Below are 18711 nucleotides of genomic sequence, written 5' to 3'. Positions count from 1 at the left end.
ATGTTTCCACTCATCACCCTTAAAAGATATTTTAAAAATCTGAATACATAGAAAATTCTCGATTGGAATAAAGTGTTTCATCATTTTTATTACATCAACTTTATTTAATGACTATAACTTGTCACTTTCATCAAGATAAATACATTTAGGCAGCAGGCTAATCTGATAAGGGCATAAAATAATGATGAAATAATAAACACGCCCTTAGGCTTTTAGAAACATTATGCTACGACACAACAATCCTATGCAGCCACCACTGGAATCTAATTTTTATAAAAGTATAATATTAATGGTATTAGCATAGCCTAATCTTTATCTGTACATGTGTAGAAAAACTGGGTTTAAACAGAATGAATGAATATGCAAAAAGCTATGCAGCATTAGAAATCTGAAAGCCTTAAACTATTCAGTGCAGCCCTACACTTAAGCAAGGATAATTCAATCTTACATTCTGTCACTCTGTCTCTGTGGGATCAAGCACAGTAAGTGTTTTCTGTCTCTCTGCAGCCATATCAAATAGCCGTGGAGAGTTCCTGCTTAATGGAGAGTTTGTGGTCAGCATGTTCAAAAGGGAAATCAAAGTAGGAAATGCCATCATCGAGTACAGTGGTTCTGACCATGTCATTGAGAGGATCAACTGTACTGACCGCATCGAGGAGGAGATCATTGTCCAGGTAAATTGTCCTTGTCATGATAGCATAGAGTGCCATGCAGAATATGCAGAGCTAGACTGATTTAGAAGCAGTGTCATGAGTGAAACTTGTGCCACTTAAACTTAAATACATCTACAGGCTTGACCTCTTAAAGTATTTTTTTTTTTACTTGATTTGTACGATCTATGATGTTTAAAACTCATAATCTTAATGTATTTTAATGCATATCGTCCGCAGGTGCTGTCTGTGGGGAACCTTTACAACCCAGATGTCAGGTACTCCTTCAACATCCCCATAGAAGACAAACCTCAGCAGTTCTTCTGGGATGCCTATGGGCCCTGGCAGGAGTGCAGCCGCCTGTGCCAAGGTGAGGGGGAGGCACAAGGGGTTGGCACAGCGAGATGATGGGAGTGGTCAATGATAAATGGTGTGGTGAGAGTAAAGACGAGATGGAACAGAGAGAGGAGACGTGGGAACCACTGAGCCTGAGGCACAGGAGAGAGAGGATTGTCTGGCTAAACTTGACAGCTTCATGCTAGACATAAATGGTTTGGAACAAGTGATTAAAGTTTGACCTCATAGTATGCTGGGTCAGATTATCTTCTTTGACATGACCTTGGATATGTTGGAGTATGTAGGCGTGCAGAGGCGGATCGCAGGTAAACTCTAAAACCTGTGTGTAATGACTCAAACACTTTGTCTGAGAATTTCGTTCTCCACTTTTTGACACTGCGCTGCTTCAACAACCAACAGTAAATTCCAAAGAGAAACCAATGAGTTCACACAGCAGGATAAACAGATAACATGTAAAGCCCTCAGCACCTTTCGATTTTCCAATTTATGCGGCCTTTCTGGCAGTCTGGAGCACACGAAGCTCTCACAGCACTGAGCTGCAAAACTTTGTAACATGAGGTACTGATAGAGAATCTATTTCCTGCAGCCACATGAGGTTTAAATCTCTCTCCCCTGCACAGTCGGTGCGCTGTGATTCAGTGCAGGGATGTCAACACAAGAGCCAAGGTGAAGCAAACACACTGCTGCTGGTAGTCATTGCGATCCTATCGTGATCTATAATGTACTTGAATGAGCTATTGCACTGGCTGAGACAACTACTTGTAGGTCTCACAGAAGCTGAGGTCAGGCAGTGGAAGGTAGTGGGGTTTTGTTTGAGGATGAAGTTACAAAACCTTGGACTGCAACTCGTAAATTTTTACATAGTCACTCATGTCTTTCTCATCAAACAACATACAAATGGAGCAAAATACATGTCTTTATTTAAAACCTAAATATACAAGTTTTCCTTAAAGGGGTTCTTCAACCCCCCCCCCCCAATACTCACCCACTGTTATGTTAAATTTTGTGAAGAAAACTTTGTGTGTTTGCATGCCTCCATGGTGAATGAAAAATCCCAAAACAGAGAAAATGCTTAACGGACTGAAGTCATAGCGACCGCGTTGAACAACAGCAAAACTATATCAAAACATCCGTTCACAAAATCTTACACAACTCATGCAGTATAACCCAAGTCTCATTGATGCAGTTGTATGCACAGTGCTTCCCAAAAATCATCTTCCTATAAACAGTGCAGGCACACTACTTGTCAGTGCATGAGACTGTTAAAGTGTTTAAAAGGTCCAGTGTGTAGGATTTAGTAGCATCTAGCAGTGAGGCTGCAAAACTGAAACTTCTCCCATGTGCCGAGCATGTAGGAGAACTACGGTTTCAGACAGGAAAACGCAAATTGCCCCATCTAGAGCCAGTGTTCGATTTGACTGTTTTGGGTTATTGTCGAAACAACATAGTGGACTCCATGGAAGAGGACCTGCTCTGTATGTAGATATAAACAGCTCATTCTATGGTAACAAAAACACCATGATTCTTAATTTTAGGTGATTGTAAACTGATTAGTATGATTATTATATACAATTTCTGCCAATATATTTCCCTAAATCCCACACACTTGACCTTTAAATATTGCGGTTTTAGCAGAAATGCACGTTTGGGAAGTAATGAGCCTACAATTGAATAAATGAGACTTGGATTTTGCTGCCAGAGTTGTGTGAGAGTTTGTAAACAGATGTTTTGATATAGTTTTGTTGTTGTTGTACATGACCTCCTTTTACTCCAATTCATCATGAATTTTCCCAGTTTTGGATTCTTTGTTTACCGTGGTGGAATGCAAAAATTCAGTGTAACACAGGGTGAGTAATTGATATACAATTGATCATTGGGAAGGGGCAGAAGTATTCCTTTATATCATTAATGGTGGAGCTAACAAGAGATGGTAATCTCTGCAATGTTTCAGTATTTGGTATATGGTGCTTAAGAATTCAAGAGAAACCTTGACTTTACTTTTTAGATTTTTTTAATTCCAAACTTGCATCATCATGTCTTCATAGGAGAGCGCAAGCGGAAGATTCTGTGTAGCAGAGAGTCAGACAGGGTGGTGGTGTCGGACCAGAGGTGTCACGGTACAGCCAGACCTGCTGTCATCACTGAGCCCTGTAACACTGAATGTGAACTCAGGTTTGTACAGTTCAAACTGCTTTTAGTACCTGTATGAACCAAACAATAACTTTTTTGTCTCAAGTCACTGACAAGGATTTCCCCTACCACCCACGATGCAGGTGGCATGTTGCTCGTAAGAGTGAGTGCACAGCTCAGTGCGGCCTGGGATATCGTACCCTGGAAATATACTGTGCCAAAATCAGCCGTGCAGATGGTAAAACGCAGAAGGTTGATGACCGCTACTGTAGCGGTCAGCGCAAACCTGATGACAAGGAAGGTTGCCATGGAGACTGTAACCCGGGTGGCTGGGAGTACTCGCCTTGGACAGAGGTAAGATTGTTGTAGGAAGCGTGGGGTTTGTGTGTGAGCATAATCCAGATGTTTATCAAAGTTTATCACAGGTTGTGTATACGTGTTTACACTCACTTATGTTCAAACACTTGTGCTGCAGTGCTCCAAGAGCTGCGGTGGAGGCACCCGCCGTCGAGGGGCAGTGTGTCGAAAGGCAGCCGAGGCTGGCGGTGATGAGAGCAAATGCAGTCAAAGGGACAAGATGACCGTCCAACCCTGCAATGAATTCCTCTGTCCACAATGGAAGACTGGCGACTGGTCTGAGGTCAGTTCAGCTCTTATTGTGCTCTCTTGCCCTCAAAGGAAGAACAATCTGATATTTACTGCTCACATAAAGGAGATTGAGGAGATGATAGCATATACACTTCATGTTTACATTAAAATGTTCCTTTTTAATTTACAATCACATACATAAAAATAAAACATCTGAAGCGGAATGAAGGCTATGTCATCTGTTTCTGTTAAAGCATACATTAACATGTGGCTTGTGCATATATATTTATCTGTGAGGAAGACTTCCTGCTGTTTATGAAGCTGTGTTTAGTGAATGTAAAGAAAAAACTGTTTAAATACTGTAGTTTTAAGCCAGCAAAGTTCTGGGTCAAATGTAAAATCCCAGTGTTGATTGCGTATGTCTCAGCTTTGGAAGACTTACTCCCCTCCTTCCAGTATAGTGTGTTGGGAAATCGCTGATTGCAGGGTGAGATTGTACTTAACTGCTGTACAGTTTATACATTGTAGCGAGGAGCTTGCAAAGCTTTGGGCCTCATTCCAGGAATATTTCAGATCTCCCATGTGGTGCTGATAAATACAAACATATACACTGCACTGTACTCAAACATAAATAGACACCCTGGCCCCGTCTTTTGGTCCCTTCAAACTGCTTTTTGTTCTAAATCTGCATATCCTGCTTTTCACAACACCAAATGATCTTCATCTGTCGTGAACTGGAATTCCAGCAGCCTCAATGCCTGACAGTAACCAGTGTTCATGTAATATACTGTATATGTATCTCTAAATCCTGAAATGTTTTCCTTTCAGTGCCTGGTGACATGCGGGAAAGGCTATAAGCACCGTCAGACGTGGTGTCAGTTTGGTGAGGACCGTTTAGATGACCGCTTTTGTGGCTCATCTAAACCTGAATCGGTGCAGACGTGCCAGCAGCAGGAGTGTGCCTCTTGGCAGGTTGGACCATGGGGACAGGTGAGTGTTAACAATAGTGTATAGCACACACAGTGATCAAAAAAATAATTTGTGGGGAACAAGGGTATGTACTAATGCCGGGGTATGGCAGATGAAGAAATCCAGGGGCATACCTATTTTTAAGGTATACTATGCAGGATTTTCCTAAAAAAAAAACAATGTAAAGACTCTTACAGAATTGAACTTTCTCAATCATCACTTATGACCCACTAGAAGTCTGTGGCGGTGTATTTATCTGTAGAGACTCTGCACAGTGGGCGGATAAGGTCAGAACGGTCTAAACGTAAGCTGGTGTAAAATGATTAAAACCTGGAGCATTGATGAGGTCTGGAGTTTTCAGTTCTGCTATTGGTACCTCAGGAGTCGGGATTTTTTGTTAGAAGTAAGGTTTATTGAGCAATTAATATCAGCTTTGCTAACAAGCATGACATAAATCTGCAGAAATGCAGTTCTCAAATGTTTAGCCAGCAGCCCTCCATCCTTGTGTACTGCAAGTAATGCTAGCTATGCCATACAGAGTTTGTTATGTTATAAGTTAGAACAAGGAAAAGGATAATAAATGAGAGCTCATCACTTCGCTAATTGTTTAGCTACAAATGTCCCTGAACCTGGGGTTGGCTTTCAGTTTCGCATTTAGTGACAATTCCTGCATTGTACACATTTTAAGGATGTTAATTAAACCATTTATATTGCAGAGTAGGTGAAACAGCAGATCGTCTATGTTGGAAATTGCACTGTTAGTCTTATAGAGACATCAGGTGCTCTTTTCTAACATTGGTCTGTTAATCTCATAAAATGAAATAATCTGAATCATACAGTGCAATACTGTACTATACATCTGTGCTTGATTTGAGTCTTATATCAGGAAATTTTTGTGTTTTAATTGAAGGCTAATTCAGATATCTTGATCCACAGCCACTGCTTTCATATATATGTACAGAAGTCTGCCCAGTTGATGGGAAGCAGCACAGAGGCTGACGTTTATAATTACTGTTGCGTCTCTGGTGAATTCCCCTCTGATGTAAACCGAGGGGAGGACACAGATAAGCTAAGCTCATCATTTAGCACTGTCCCTTTTTCTTTCGCCTGTTTATACACAGAGCACATCCTGCCAAAGTACATAAACAAAAGCTATTGATGATGTGGGTGGGCGTGTTCTCTTACAAAAGAATTATATAGAGTTATGCATACAGTATATAGTGTCAGTGTGTGCAGGCTCAGTCTCATTTGTGTGTGTGCACAGAGAACTGAACACCCAAAAATTTGAGATATTTTTGTGCCCCCCATCAGAGGATGTGCGCACGTTAAGGTATATTTGAAGTCGTTAAATGAAGCGTGGTCAAATGGTTGTTGAAGTTGCCGCCACACAAGTTTGACCCTGTTTCACTAGAGGCAGTGAGGCAGAAGAGAGCGTGGGGTAGTATCCTCTGACTTGGCTACAGTGGAAAGAAGACAAGTGCAATGTATATGAGCAAATAGGTTCCTCATGTATTTGATCTTGAGAGTCTTATCTGCTTCAAGCTCTGATCTTGGGATATTTGTCAGAAGAGTGAAGGGGTAAAAGAATCCTTTTTATTTGCCAACCCTGGTTTACGGTTCTTGTTCTTTTTATTTGTTTGTGTGTGGGAGTTGCTGTTTTGGCTCAGATGAACTGTCTGTTTTTTGCTTGCCGTTTTCTCTTTGGCTCAGTGTTGCTAATGTTCCCCCCACCACTCCTTTTTTTCCCTCTTTGAACCCAGTGCACTACCTCGTGTGGGCCAGGCTACCAGATGCGAGCGGTGAAGTGTGTAGTTGGCTCTTATGGTGCTGTCATGGATGACACAGAATGTAATGCTGCCACCCGACCCACTGACACCCAGGTAAGGGGGGCATTCTCTTCCTTCTCTCCTTGCATCTTTTCTCCCTCTCTAACACCTTTCCTCTGCTTCTCACAACTGTCCACAATCTCTTTACCTACTCCTCGCTTTTAGAGCAACAGTTGTTACATGACTGAGTCTCAAACTGATTCATGCTGTGAGGAGAGAGAGAAGCATCTACGTTCATGCACACTGACACTCAAAACACACACAGACAAACACACATTTCATTTCCACCTGGTCTCAATAAAGCTCTGTTGTCTGATCTAGTCTGGACTAGAGGGAAAGACAGAGGGGGAGGTTATACCAACCTCACTATCCCCACATTGAGACACACAACTCTCAGACAGAATCCCCCAAAGAAAGCCCAAATGTTTTACAGTGTTGTTCTGCAGAACGCTCTTATCTTCATTATGTAAGAGACACTAAAGTCTGGCAGAGGGTATGCTCTCTTCAAAGTATTTGCTCTTAGTTTGAATCTTGCCTATACCTTCACTTTAAAACATCCCATAGTTGTACTAAAGACCTAGTTGCTCTAGTTGGAAAAGGATTTTACAGTTTAAAAAAGTTTGCTCCTATATACTCTACCCACTGGTTATGCAGGCTGAGAAAGGGTTTACATGCGGAGTGGTTTTTGATGTCTAACTGTGCTAGTGCACCCGTTTGTTAAGTGTTACACACACACACAAAGAGACACAGGAACACCAAAGAAACCTATTTTGAGCTGAATGAGAGTTTTGTTTGGTTAGCGAGGGGCGTAAACCCATTTCAGAGGGCTGAGCATGCACACTCAGTATGAGGCCCCCTCTAGTCGCAGCGGCTCTTAATTCCGGTGCCTGGGCCGACAGAGCCAGTGACCCTGAAGCAGTCGCCCCACCTCGTTGTGATTCTAACCAGCCAGCCATGAAGTGGGCCACCAGCCGCCAGTCCCACCAGCCACCAAGCAGGGCTTAGAAAAAGGACAGATAGATGGATGGAGGTCTGAGTACAAGAAGGAGAGACGTGGAGGCAAGAGATGCTTTGCTCGATAGCTTCGCCTATAGATTGTATAGAGACTGAACAGTTGTGAACACTGCTTGGGTTTGTTAGTTATAAAAGCCCTAAAGCTGTAATGTACATGCATACACATAAACATAAACTCAAATGATCATCACAAAATCATATTTTATCAGTTTATATGTAAAATGTGAGTCCAACAGGAAGTGTGCGTAGAGCTACTTTAAGCGCTACCATGAGGGCTATTTGCTTCCATCAGGAGGCAGAGTGTGGAATGTGGAGCCTGCTCAGGGCCTATGCAACCTGATTAAGGCCCTCATTCCTAGAGACTGGGGGTCAGAGGGCACCAGAGGGCATGGGGGAAAACTAGGAAAGGGCGGAAGGTGAGGGACAAGGGGGTGGATTAGGGGTGGAGTTTACAACCACGCCAGCATGGGCATTGGAGCCCTGAATACCACTCCACTATGACCTGTTATGACAGGGATCAGGGCTTTATGCTGAGTGGCTTACTGCCACAATCCATAGTTTTAACTGACGGGGCGGACCCTGTTAATGTTGTTTTGGTAAGGTGGGGGGAAAGGGTTGATGGGAAACACAACTGCCCCCAAATGTAGAGCTGAAGGAATATAGTTTAAGTTGTTAACAACTGTCCCATGTCGGAGGAGCTATCTCTGATATTCATGGTATTTTGTGGTCAGGGACAGATGTTGTTACAGTTTATTCATTTTGTTAATCACTGCATGAATGGGTGTATGTGTCCTCCCTTCCACAGGACTGTGAACTGGCCCAGTGTCCCAGCAGCCACCCTGTTCCCCCAGGGACTAAAGTCCCCTCCCACCAGGGCCACAAAACCCAGTGGCGCTTTGGCTCCTGGACCCAGGTTGGTATTCCTGTCACATCTTCAATTTGTTTGTCTTTTTGCTGGTTTCCTGCTTCTTAACCTCTCTCCTCTGCACAACAGTGTAGTGCCAGCTGTGGCAAAGGGACACGTATGCGCTACGTGAGTTGCCGTGACAACCAAGGTGGTGTGGCAGAGGAGTCGGCATGCGCCCACCTACCAAAACCCCCTGCCAGAGAAGTGTGCTCAGTGGTGGCCTGCGGACAGTGGAAAGTGCTGGAATGGACAGTGGTAAGAAAACCACCTGTTGTAATGTAAAGTTGCTGCACCTAAATGTATTTAAGTCCATCCAGTGTTGTAGAGGACAGTTTCAAATAAGTAGAAATTAGAAAAAAAGTTTTTCCTATTGAATCAGAAAACATTTTCCCTCAAATCTGCATCTTGTTATATGGACAGACTGTTAATTAACTTAAACTGTATGCTGTCAATATCGCCATCCAGATGTTTTTCTTCCTGCAACGTTTATTTATTTCAGTATACTCTAAATTATTTTTCACCCACACTGACAATTAGTGTTTCCACACGCTATGTAGATGTTTGTGTGAGGAAAGATGTGGAGACAGGGTGGCAGCTGGAAGGCAAGTGTGTATCGAGGCCTGGAGGAGGGCTGGAATAAGGTTACCGAAGGAGAGTGTGTGTGTGAGAGAGAGAGAGAATTGGAGAGAGGCAAAAGTTGCTGGAGCTGCGAGATGCAAGGGGCTGCAGTGAGGGGCTCCAGTCTTGTTTACAGATGTTTCTCATCAGAGTCCTGATGATACAGTACAGCCAGACTGCAGGTCTGGTCACCATACACACACACACACACACACACACACACATATACACATACACCCGCACCACCAAGCCAAAGACACTCATTGACCCCCCAAAAGGAAATAGTTCATCCCAAGGCCAAAAAAGATTTCAGAGGCCTATCCCAGCACACACACACACACACACACACACACACACACACACACACACACACTCACACACACACACACACACACACACACTAGATTTACTGACCCAAAGCAAAATAGCCTTCTTTGTCCTGCAGTGACAGAACCACTCCAAGATGACAGAGTTTTGTTATAGTTCTCAGGACAGGTACAGCCCGCAGTATGTTATCCAACAGCTTCATTTAGTATCACATCATATACATGGAGTTACTGTATGTAAAACCGCCTGACAGTATCTAAAGTCATATGAAATCCATAACACTGTGACAGTGCAGTATAAACCTCTGGTCAGTGTAATCCCAGGGGAGGATTTAGAGTAGGCAGCTGTTGCATATGTATAATAGATCACCTTGTGCAAGACAGAAAGTGGACTCAGCTAGGGAGGAGCTGAGTGAGACACCATTAGTGCTTGGCAGAAAATCTGCCTTGTGTTACTTTCCTAAAAAGAAAGATATGTGTGTATGGGTCCTTTAAGGAAATACTGTGTTGTGAGCCAGCACCAGAGCAGCGGCTAGGCCTATTTGCTACATGGCACGCTTAACTGGAATTAGAGCTGTGTCGGAATCCTCAGCACCAAGTCAAGCTTGCTTTCAGTTGGTGTTGCACCCTGGCAGGAATGACCCTTGTTGTTTTTAAGGCCCAGCTGAGGAATGGAGGGTTCCCACTTTGGTGGCATGAAGATTTCATCTGTTTGTAGGTGACGTAGCTCTGCTGATTGCCTCTAGTTTTGGCCGTCAGCAGGCTTTGGGATCATGAGTTTCCAATTGAGTGTCCGCTGGAAATGGGGGCAACACGTACATATCTGAGGCAATATGAAATGGGTCACCAAATTGGGAGTTGTTTGCTGCCCTCCAGTGAGAGGATTCAAGTATGTTAGGGTCTTGAGATCTACAGTTGGACATATGCAGCAGCCACAGTTATTCAGACATTGCTCCATGCTATCATGGGGAAAGGGGAGCTGACTCTGAAAGGGAAACTCTTCCTTTCCCAGATGAGTGTCACCTGTGGTCATAAACCACTTCTCGAAGATCTTTCAGAAGGATGACAAAAGAAAGAGAAAGGCTTTCTCACCTTTATTTCATCAGCCACACACATCACTTTCTGTGATGGAGATGTTTAGCCACTTGTAGCAGTGTATTCTGCCCATGCATGTGATGGTATTTGGAAGATATTCAAATGCTAACTCAGTCCCTCGGAGAGCAGAATTTATGGATGAGAAGGCTTGTGATCATGGTAATCATATCATAACCCCATAGTTATTATAATCCATGGTCACCTTTCTATGTCAGTGTTGTCAAACCTCTGTAAAGTGCAGGGTAAAGAGACAGGGCTGATGAATCACTTTCAGCCATTCATATCAATAGCAAGTGGGTTAGCTGCTAACTGCTATCAGCTGCTTTTTAAATTTCCCGCACACATAACACATCATCAAAACATCCCACCCATCTCATCTCTCCGGCTGTTGATTCGGCTCTATTACTGCCTCCACTACCAGCTTAAAAGCGTGAAAACTCTGTCCCCCAATTCCACAATTGTACGTTTTATACAGAATGGTGATGCGGAATAACGGCACAACATTCCCACCTTGGACAGGCAGAGTAAAAGGGGCTAATGGTTAATCTTTTCCCACATCCATGCCTCTCTCCATGTAATAATAACTGTTTCTTCAAATGTGTGTTTGTATGTCTATTTATACTCATGACAGATCTGTGTATCCACTGTGTGTTTGTGTGTGTTTTCAGTGCTCAGTAACCTGTGGCCAGGGGAAGACGACACGGCAGGTACTGTGCGTCAACTTCAGTGACCAAGAAGTGAATGCTAGTGAGTGTGACCCAGACGATCGTCCTACCACAGAGCAGGACTGCGCTATGTCTCAATGCCCGTCCCGCTCCAGTGACTCCCGACCTTTCCCGTCCTCACCAAATGCCAGCAACAGGAACAACCTGCCCCGCAGCCAATCCCACCAATGGCGGACTGGACCCTGGGGCGCGGTAAGGCATTTTACACACAGCAGCATCACAGCACAGTGGCCAACATGCCATTTCTGTGGATCCTAAAATGTTGTGCTTAATCTTGTTCAACAAGAGCCACAACTTAAATAGTATAATTCTAGAGAAACTTTGGGAAAAATGGGAAACGAGACATGTTCAAATGTTGCCCTATAGTCTCACAAATAGTGAGTCCACACAGGATTAAAGGAAAAGTTTGATACATTGGGAAATATGCTTTTCTACTTCACTTTATTTGCAAGGAGAGTTAATTTAGAAGATAGATACCACTTTTATGTCTGAACAGTAAATACGACACTATAGCCAATAGCTGGTTAGCGCCAAGCTAGCTATTTCCAGTCTTCATGCTAAGGTAAGCTAACCATCTTCTGGCTGTAGCTTTAAATTTACCATACAGACATGAGAGTGGTTTAGATCTTCACAGAGCTCACATCAAGAAGGTTAAATGTAGTTCATTTTAATGTTTTCACAATACCAGAATTTAACACTTCAACACAATACTAGTAAAAAAAAAAAAGAACAATACTTGATACCTCTTTTGATACCATGGCATAATACCCTAGCCTTGGCTTAAAAAAATCTGATAGTAGATTTGCTTTGGTACTTTTGATATTTTCAAATATATAATTAACAGAGATCATGTAGAGATGCACCAACCGATTGCCATTTTCTTCCTTTCTAAGAGCTATAATTGACAGCATACACAACATTTTTGTAACTTTTCTTTAATGCCTCAAATTACAGGATTGCATAGTTTTAAACACATGGTATCAAAAAATGTAATAAGTGCCCTTACTAAATTTGTCCCTTGTATTGCAGGGACTTGGGGTGGTTTAGGCACTAATGTATATTGTTAAGTCCAGCAATTTGTAAGAAAGTAGAAAGTTTGTGAACTAGTCATTTACTTTCTACGATGTGTTTGGTAGACTGATGCAGACTTTGACAAATGCCCATGAAGTGAGTTTAGGCCCTGCTCTCTTTTTTTAAACAAGGCCTTAGCCATCATGATGTAACATCGCAGGATAGCGTGACCTAAGAGCCAAAGACTGTCTCCCCCATGGATCTTGTTCTTTGTATTGTTCAGCTGTTTTTTTTTTTTTTTTTTAAAAACTGTGTTAGTGATAATCTCTGTCCAGAAATAACTCTGACCTTTAAATAATTCTGGGAAGTGATTAAAGCTATTTCTGGTGACTCTTCCTGTCTCTGTCCTGAGGATATGTATTTTAATATAGCAGCAGACGTGGTCAGTCATTTGACATTAGATGTCTGTTGTTCTCTGAAAGAATGGGGGCTTTGTGTGCACACAATATACACCTCACAGTGCACGTCGATTTGTGACGTGTACTTTTTGCATTTAACAAACTAGTTTTTTTTATGTACTCATTGACACATGGATTTAATATTTTGCAGCTGGGGGTTTAACATAAGTATGTGTCTGTACGTCATCATGTCTAAAGGAGATGTAAATAATATAGAGTATGTCCCCCTGGGACGTATTTACACCTCAACACTGAGCATCTGTTTGTGAGAACCGTCTTTTTGACACTGTGCTCTCTGCATTCTCTGTACAACAGTGCTCCAGCACATGTGCAGGAGGTTTCCAGCGCCGTGTAGTAGTGTGCCAGGATGAGAACGGCTACCCTGCCAACAGCTGTGAGGATCGCAGCCGGCCCAGTGAGCAGCGATCCTGTGAGTCAGGGCCATGTCCACAGTGGATCTATGGCAACTGGGGAGAGGTAAGACAGACACCATGGCTTTTGCGTCTCCTTGACAGATGCTGGTCTAGCTGAGAGAGAAAACTGTAAACTGTGGGATGCTTATTTGTGTTTGAGTAATTGATGTAGAAGTTGCTTTGTGTGGAGGTTTGAAATTGCATTACAAATCTAAAACACAACCTCTCCTGCTGTCTTCAGTGCACCAAGCCGTGTGGAGGTGGGATCAAGACTAGGCTGGTGGTGTGTCAGCGTCCAAACGGCGAGCGTTTCAATGATCTGAGCTGCGAGATCCATGACAAGCCACCAGATCGTGAGCAGTGCAATACTCAGCCGTGCCCGTCTAGCCCCCACTGGAGCACAGACCCATGGAGCTCGGTACGCTCATAAAAAATACTCTATACCTTGTTTTTCAACCTCACATTTTTTTCACCTGTGGTCTTACTCTTTCACAAACAGTCTTAAAGGGGCTTTGACTTTGGTGCTTTTGCACTGGAGAAATCACACTCCCATTTCTCTACTTTTACTTTTAACCTCCTCCACTTCCTGCTCCCTCTCTGGTGCCTGCGATTGGTCAACGTTTCCTCAAGACATTCGGAAAGTAAATTTCTGTTGTGCTTAAATGGCAAAGACACGCTTGGTTGCAATATGCCAAAAAAAAGTACTGTCAAAAAAACTTCAGTGACAGCTGTGACCACAAGAACATTTTTGTCAGTCCTAGTTACCATAAAACTGTTGTTGAGCCTTGTATTAGTATATGAAAAATTCAGGATCACTTTGTATCACAATCAAAGTTAGTTTTGTAAAATATTGTTTTTAAAGATAATTTATTAAGATATTTTTTTCCTTTTTATCTTTTGTATATAGCATTAACTTTTAAAAGTGATTTATTTTGTGTCTTAGCTCTTTGTATTCGCACATTTAGCCAATCTTTGTTCATATGCAAATACTGATGAATGTTTTTGTATATCAGGAATATACAGTACGATGCCTTGTTCTTTTATTATCCAAAGAATGGCCCATAATCCAAATATGTGGTGCTACACAATGTAGTCAATGTTCTGTTATGAACTTTAAAAACTTACATAGGACTGTATTTGGGCTGTGTACTATATATATACATCTTTGTACTATATACATCTTTGAAATGGCTATTGTATCAAGAATTCAATTTGTCTCAAGGCACATGTGGTTTTTTAGAGAAGTTACTAATCTTATTTAGACACTTTATTTTACAGTTTATGTATTTACCCTCTGCTATGAAACAAACAGTGGTGTTGCCCTACAATGACATTGACGCATGAATATGTTGACTCAAAAGTTCCTGAAACGTCCAGTATCAGTAGTAAACACCAGCAAACAGCAGCTGTACTAGCACTGTAAAATAAAATGTCTCACTGAGTTTGTGGTAATTAGTACTAATAGCCATTGTATTCCAGTTTGGCAGAGGGTTTTGACCCAGATTCACTTAGTGCGGTCAAAACAATAGGTTTAAAGCTCTCTGCTCCAAAGGTGCTTGATATGAGTGTATTTATATTGTGTTAGTTAATGTTTTCTTTGTACAGTAAGTACTTGGAGTTGCTAAATATGCTATGCTCAACAATACCTCATTTGGAACAAAACGCAACTCAACTAGCCATTAAACTATGATAACTTACACTACAGTGGTGCTTTGGCCAAACAAGGGAGATATAAGATATAGATATCAAAAATGAACCATCACGTTTTTGGTTGGTTAGGTGTTTATTGTGGCACGTTGCTTTTTTTGGTGCTGCCTTTTCTGTACTTTTTGTTTCTTTCCATGAGCAGTTAGTGGATTGATCAGATTGATCAGCTAAATGCAAAGTGTATCACAGATTTGACGAAATAATGTTGAATTGTTTTCGAATGTCCATCAAACAACTTGCTCAACCTTTTTAAGAGAATGGGCTGTTAAAATGTCGTACTTTGAACACGTGATACCTGTGACCACAGGGGAAGTTAATAGTGTTTTGTATCCAGAGCTCTTACTCTGAGCCAACCTAATGTGTCTACCTCAGTCTCTGTTATGATTGCCCCCCTGCCGTATCTTTCTCTCCCTTGCACTGGAGGGATTTTGGCTGGCTAAGATTAAGCATGAGTTGTTGAGGCTACCCAGTGCAGCTGATGGTCCTAAACACAGATCCAGGGTGTGTGTGTCATCTCCCCACCTTGTAACACCCACCATCCTGTTGAGGACAGTGAAAACTGATCCAGAATCTGTGGTTAGGGGCAACTTTTGCCTGCAGCCCACCCAGTTGACTCCTCCTGGTCATAAATGTCTGTACTGACATCACACCTTATTTTAAGGGCCTGTTAACACAGCAGCGAGCACATTTTTTACCACACATCATTTACTAATGAGAACTATTGCTTGTAATGACTCCCACATGTGTGATCGTAAGGCAGCGTAAAATCAAATTTAGGTTGAATCAGTGAAAGTAGAACACAGTATCATTAACATGGCACATCCTATTATTCCTCTTTAGTTTCATTCTTCAGTCTTAGCAGTTTGACTCGTCGTGGTCAACCTCTTGGTGCAAACAGCAGTACAGGTCAAACACCATATCAACAGGCTCTTGAAATAAGCATATTGTATGTCTCTTATTCACAAATGGCAGTATTAGTTTGTGTTTCAAGAAGATTTCTGTATATTTATGTAATTACTTGTATTTATTGTTACTTCATTATAATGTTATGTCAATATTTAATTTTTTTATGGATTTGTTGGATTTCTGTTCATTTCCAGAAAAGGTTACGATTAAAGTGAAGTAGAGGTACTATCAAAGGCTTTTTTCATTCTTATGTGAACAATTTATTTTGATTACTATTAGGATTGTGGCCCAAAGTCAGCACGTTTTTCTAATGGTAAACTAACTTCAAACCAAAACTGAGCAAACCTTGCGCTAAAACCTAAAACCACAGGCAATGGCAATACAATTATTAGCCTCCCTTAACAACAGAGGACAGTCTCAGCTGCCACTCAGTTGACCAGCAGACATCAATGGTGGATGCTTATGTATGACCTGTGCATGGCCCTCGAGGATGGTCACACTCATTCATTCATCCTTTAATTCATTCATCCTTTAATTCATTCATTCATTCATTCATTCATTCATTCATTCATTCATTCATTCTTTTGTATCTGCAGTTTAAATGTCGTACTTCTAAATGTTCTCAGATTGTGAACCCCTTGTTCCCCTTAAACGTTCTGTACGCAACATTCAGAGCATTAATACAGCAGCTAACCACTATTTGCTATGTAAAGATATCGCGGAGTAATGGTCTCCTGAGCAGCTAGTGACGTCACACTATCTCCGTGTGTATTGTAATCGGAGCTTCTCTTGGGTTTGTTGTCATAAGTAGCGCATGCATGTTAGTGCATGTGTTTAGCCCACTGGCTAGCCCTGTGCTCATATGGCTTTTATCACTATTTGGACAGCGTCATCGTGAAAACGTAGCACCCATCCTCCGGTTCCCCCCCAGTTAACATTCAGTACGTTTACATGCACGCAGTAGTTGAGCTAAGCTCATAGATCGGCTAATCAGTGAAGTCGGACTTCTCGTCTTGTCTGAGTATACATGCAGGAGAGAAAATCGGATTTCTGACCAAGTACGTCTGACTCCACCTTGATGGGCGGCGCTGTGTCCTTTTTAATAACGTGCATATTGAACTAGTTTCCGGTTCTTGTTCAGACACTTTTTTAAATAAATCCGCGTTTCGCGTTTTCCTACCATCCATAAACTTCAAAATGTTTAGCTCTGGGAGTTACTGCACTGCTGCTACATCATCTCCTTCTTCTTCCGGGTGAAAGCCCACGAAAGTTGCATGCGCAGAACGCTTAGTCCAACTGAAATTGGACTAAGTGGATACACGCAGCAATAGTTCGATTTTCAGTCGAATTATCTAGGTGTGTTAGTCCAATTGCTGTTTACATGCAATTAAAAGTCCGGTTTCAGTCGTACTAAGCCAATAATTCGATGTTCTCAAGCTGCATGTAAATGTACTGAGTGTTAACACGGTCACCACTGTTGCCGTTTATGGACTTAGCACTAATAACTGCTAGCGTCTGCCTCAGCCACCTCTATGGTGAGAACCATGACTAGAGCCCCCTTAACTTCACATCTTGTTCACTTGTACCTACATAAATGTAATGATATATACTGCACTGGTACATGGTACAACATTTACATTGTACATTTTAAAGAATTACACTGTGCGTTGTGGGCTATAATCTAAAGCGTTATACCAAACATTTCACATGCAGTCAGTAGGTCACTGCAAACTGAGGAAAAGGAAAAGAATAACTTGCAGCTCACTGGCAACTTAAATGGACTGTTTGCCCAAAAAGTCAGAAACCAAGATATCTAATGCAAGTATCAACTTCTAACAACACTCATTAAGCCAATAGCCTCACTGCTTGCAACATTGTAGTCCTGCTGCTAAGCCCTATAATGAAGTATTTAACTCAAGATTACCAGCTCCTGCTTTATGGTAATTACAGTGTGTTTCAGGATAAGGAAGTGTCCTATATTATTTAGTGTTTTACCTTTGACTTCGGCTAAAAGATTTAACAAGAGAGGCCTGGCAAATAGCTTATCAAGCAGTCCTCCCCGCCAGTCTATTCAACGGGGGTGTTTTTCCTGAATGAAAACGCACAAATCACTGAGCAATATCCTTGTTATTTTAAGTGGTCAGTGCCTCTGCTGACCTCTTTGAGCGATCGTGCTTTTACCGTCTGTGTCAGGAGTTCAAAGCTCGTCCCATCAAGGTAAATCTTTGTCCTGTGAGACAATGCCTCAGTATTCCTCCCCATTTCATTTACTTTGTTCATTCACTCTTAATGCCTACCCCGGCTTTTTCTGGGACGCCTGGTGACGCGTGCTCTGCTATGAAGTCGCCAGCGCCCTTTGCCCCTTTCTGTCAGGGCCCCTCTACTCTGGTCTAATGCAAGTTGATGACAGTGGACCAATACGGGGGCCAGTGACAGTGACTCGAATGAGGGGGGCAGTCAGCAAGACAATGCAGTGGTGTATTGGTGGGTCAAGGGTCACGTTTGATCTGGGGAGGGGCCCCTTCCCGGTTCATCCCATCAGCACAGACAGACTTCTGGGAAACTGCTGTGATCCGGGGGGAAAAAACCCAACAAAACAGAGCTGAATAGGATTCTCAAACATTATGCTGACATTGGAAACTGGTTTATTTGGGGGGGGGTGTCATTACCGATGCTTTGTCTGTCTATATTCTTACACCTAAAGCTGTATTATTTGAGTAAAGCGTTTAGTATCTGCAGTTTTATGGATTGTAATCACCCTTTGTGCTGTGTTTAAAATGCAGCTTGTGATTGTTTAGATTCCATATAGCATTGTGGTGAATGGTAAATGCTTTACAGTGCTCATTCACCCATTCATACACACTGATTGATCTGCAATGCAAGGTGCTTGTCTGCTCATCGGGATCAACTTGGTTCAGTTGATACATCACTTTAACATGTGGCAAGGAGGAGCCAGGGATCAAACTACCCACCCTGTGATTAATGTACAATCTGCTCTACCTCCTGTGAAT

At 42.2% G+C, this 18711-nt stretch overlaps 1 protein-coding gene across 2 annotated transcripts in view; it reads left to right on the top strand.

Moving 5' to 3' along the window:
- LOC126385528 (A disintegrin and metalloproteinase with thrombospondin motifs 9-like) overlaps positions 1-18711 on the top strand; it is a 56094-nt gene that overhangs the window by 16306 nt on the left and 21077 nt on the right. For both annotated transcript variants that reach the window (XR_007569422.1, XM_050037286.1), the window contains exons 17-28: positions 508-674; positions 891-1020; positions 3053-3179; positions 3281-3491; positions 3613-3777; positions 4554-4715; positions 6455-6574; positions 8340-8447; positions 8529-8696; positions 11149-11397; positions 12990-13151; positions 13329-13505. Coding sequence is in view for 1 of the 2 variants with exons in the window: in XM_050037286.1 (XP_049893243.1) it covers positions 508-674; positions 891-1020; positions 3053-3179; positions 3281-3491; positions 3613-3777; positions 4554-4715; positions 6455-6574; positions 8340-8447; positions 8529-8696; positions 11149-11397; positions 12990-13151; positions 13329-13505 (1946 nt within the window). In the remaining variant the exon portion in view is untranslated. The remainder of the gene's footprint in view (positions 1-507; positions 675-890; positions 1021-3052; positions 3180-3280; positions 3492-3612; positions 3778-4553; positions 4716-6454; positions 6575-8339; positions 8448-8528; positions 8697-11148; positions 11398-12989; positions 13152-13328; positions 13506-18711) is intronic.

Source organism: Epinephelus moara, chromosome 24, assembly GCF_006386435.1.
Source record: "Epinephelus moara isolate mb chromosome 24, YSFRI_EMoa_1.0, whole genome shotgun sequence".
In the NCBI taxonomy this organism is placed as follows: Eukaryota; Metazoa; Chordata; class Actinopteri; order Perciformes; family Serranidae; genus Epinephelus; species Epinephelus moara.
The sequence above is the reverse complement of the archived record's forward strand: the minus strand, read 5'-3'. Positions and strand labels throughout refer to the sequence as shown.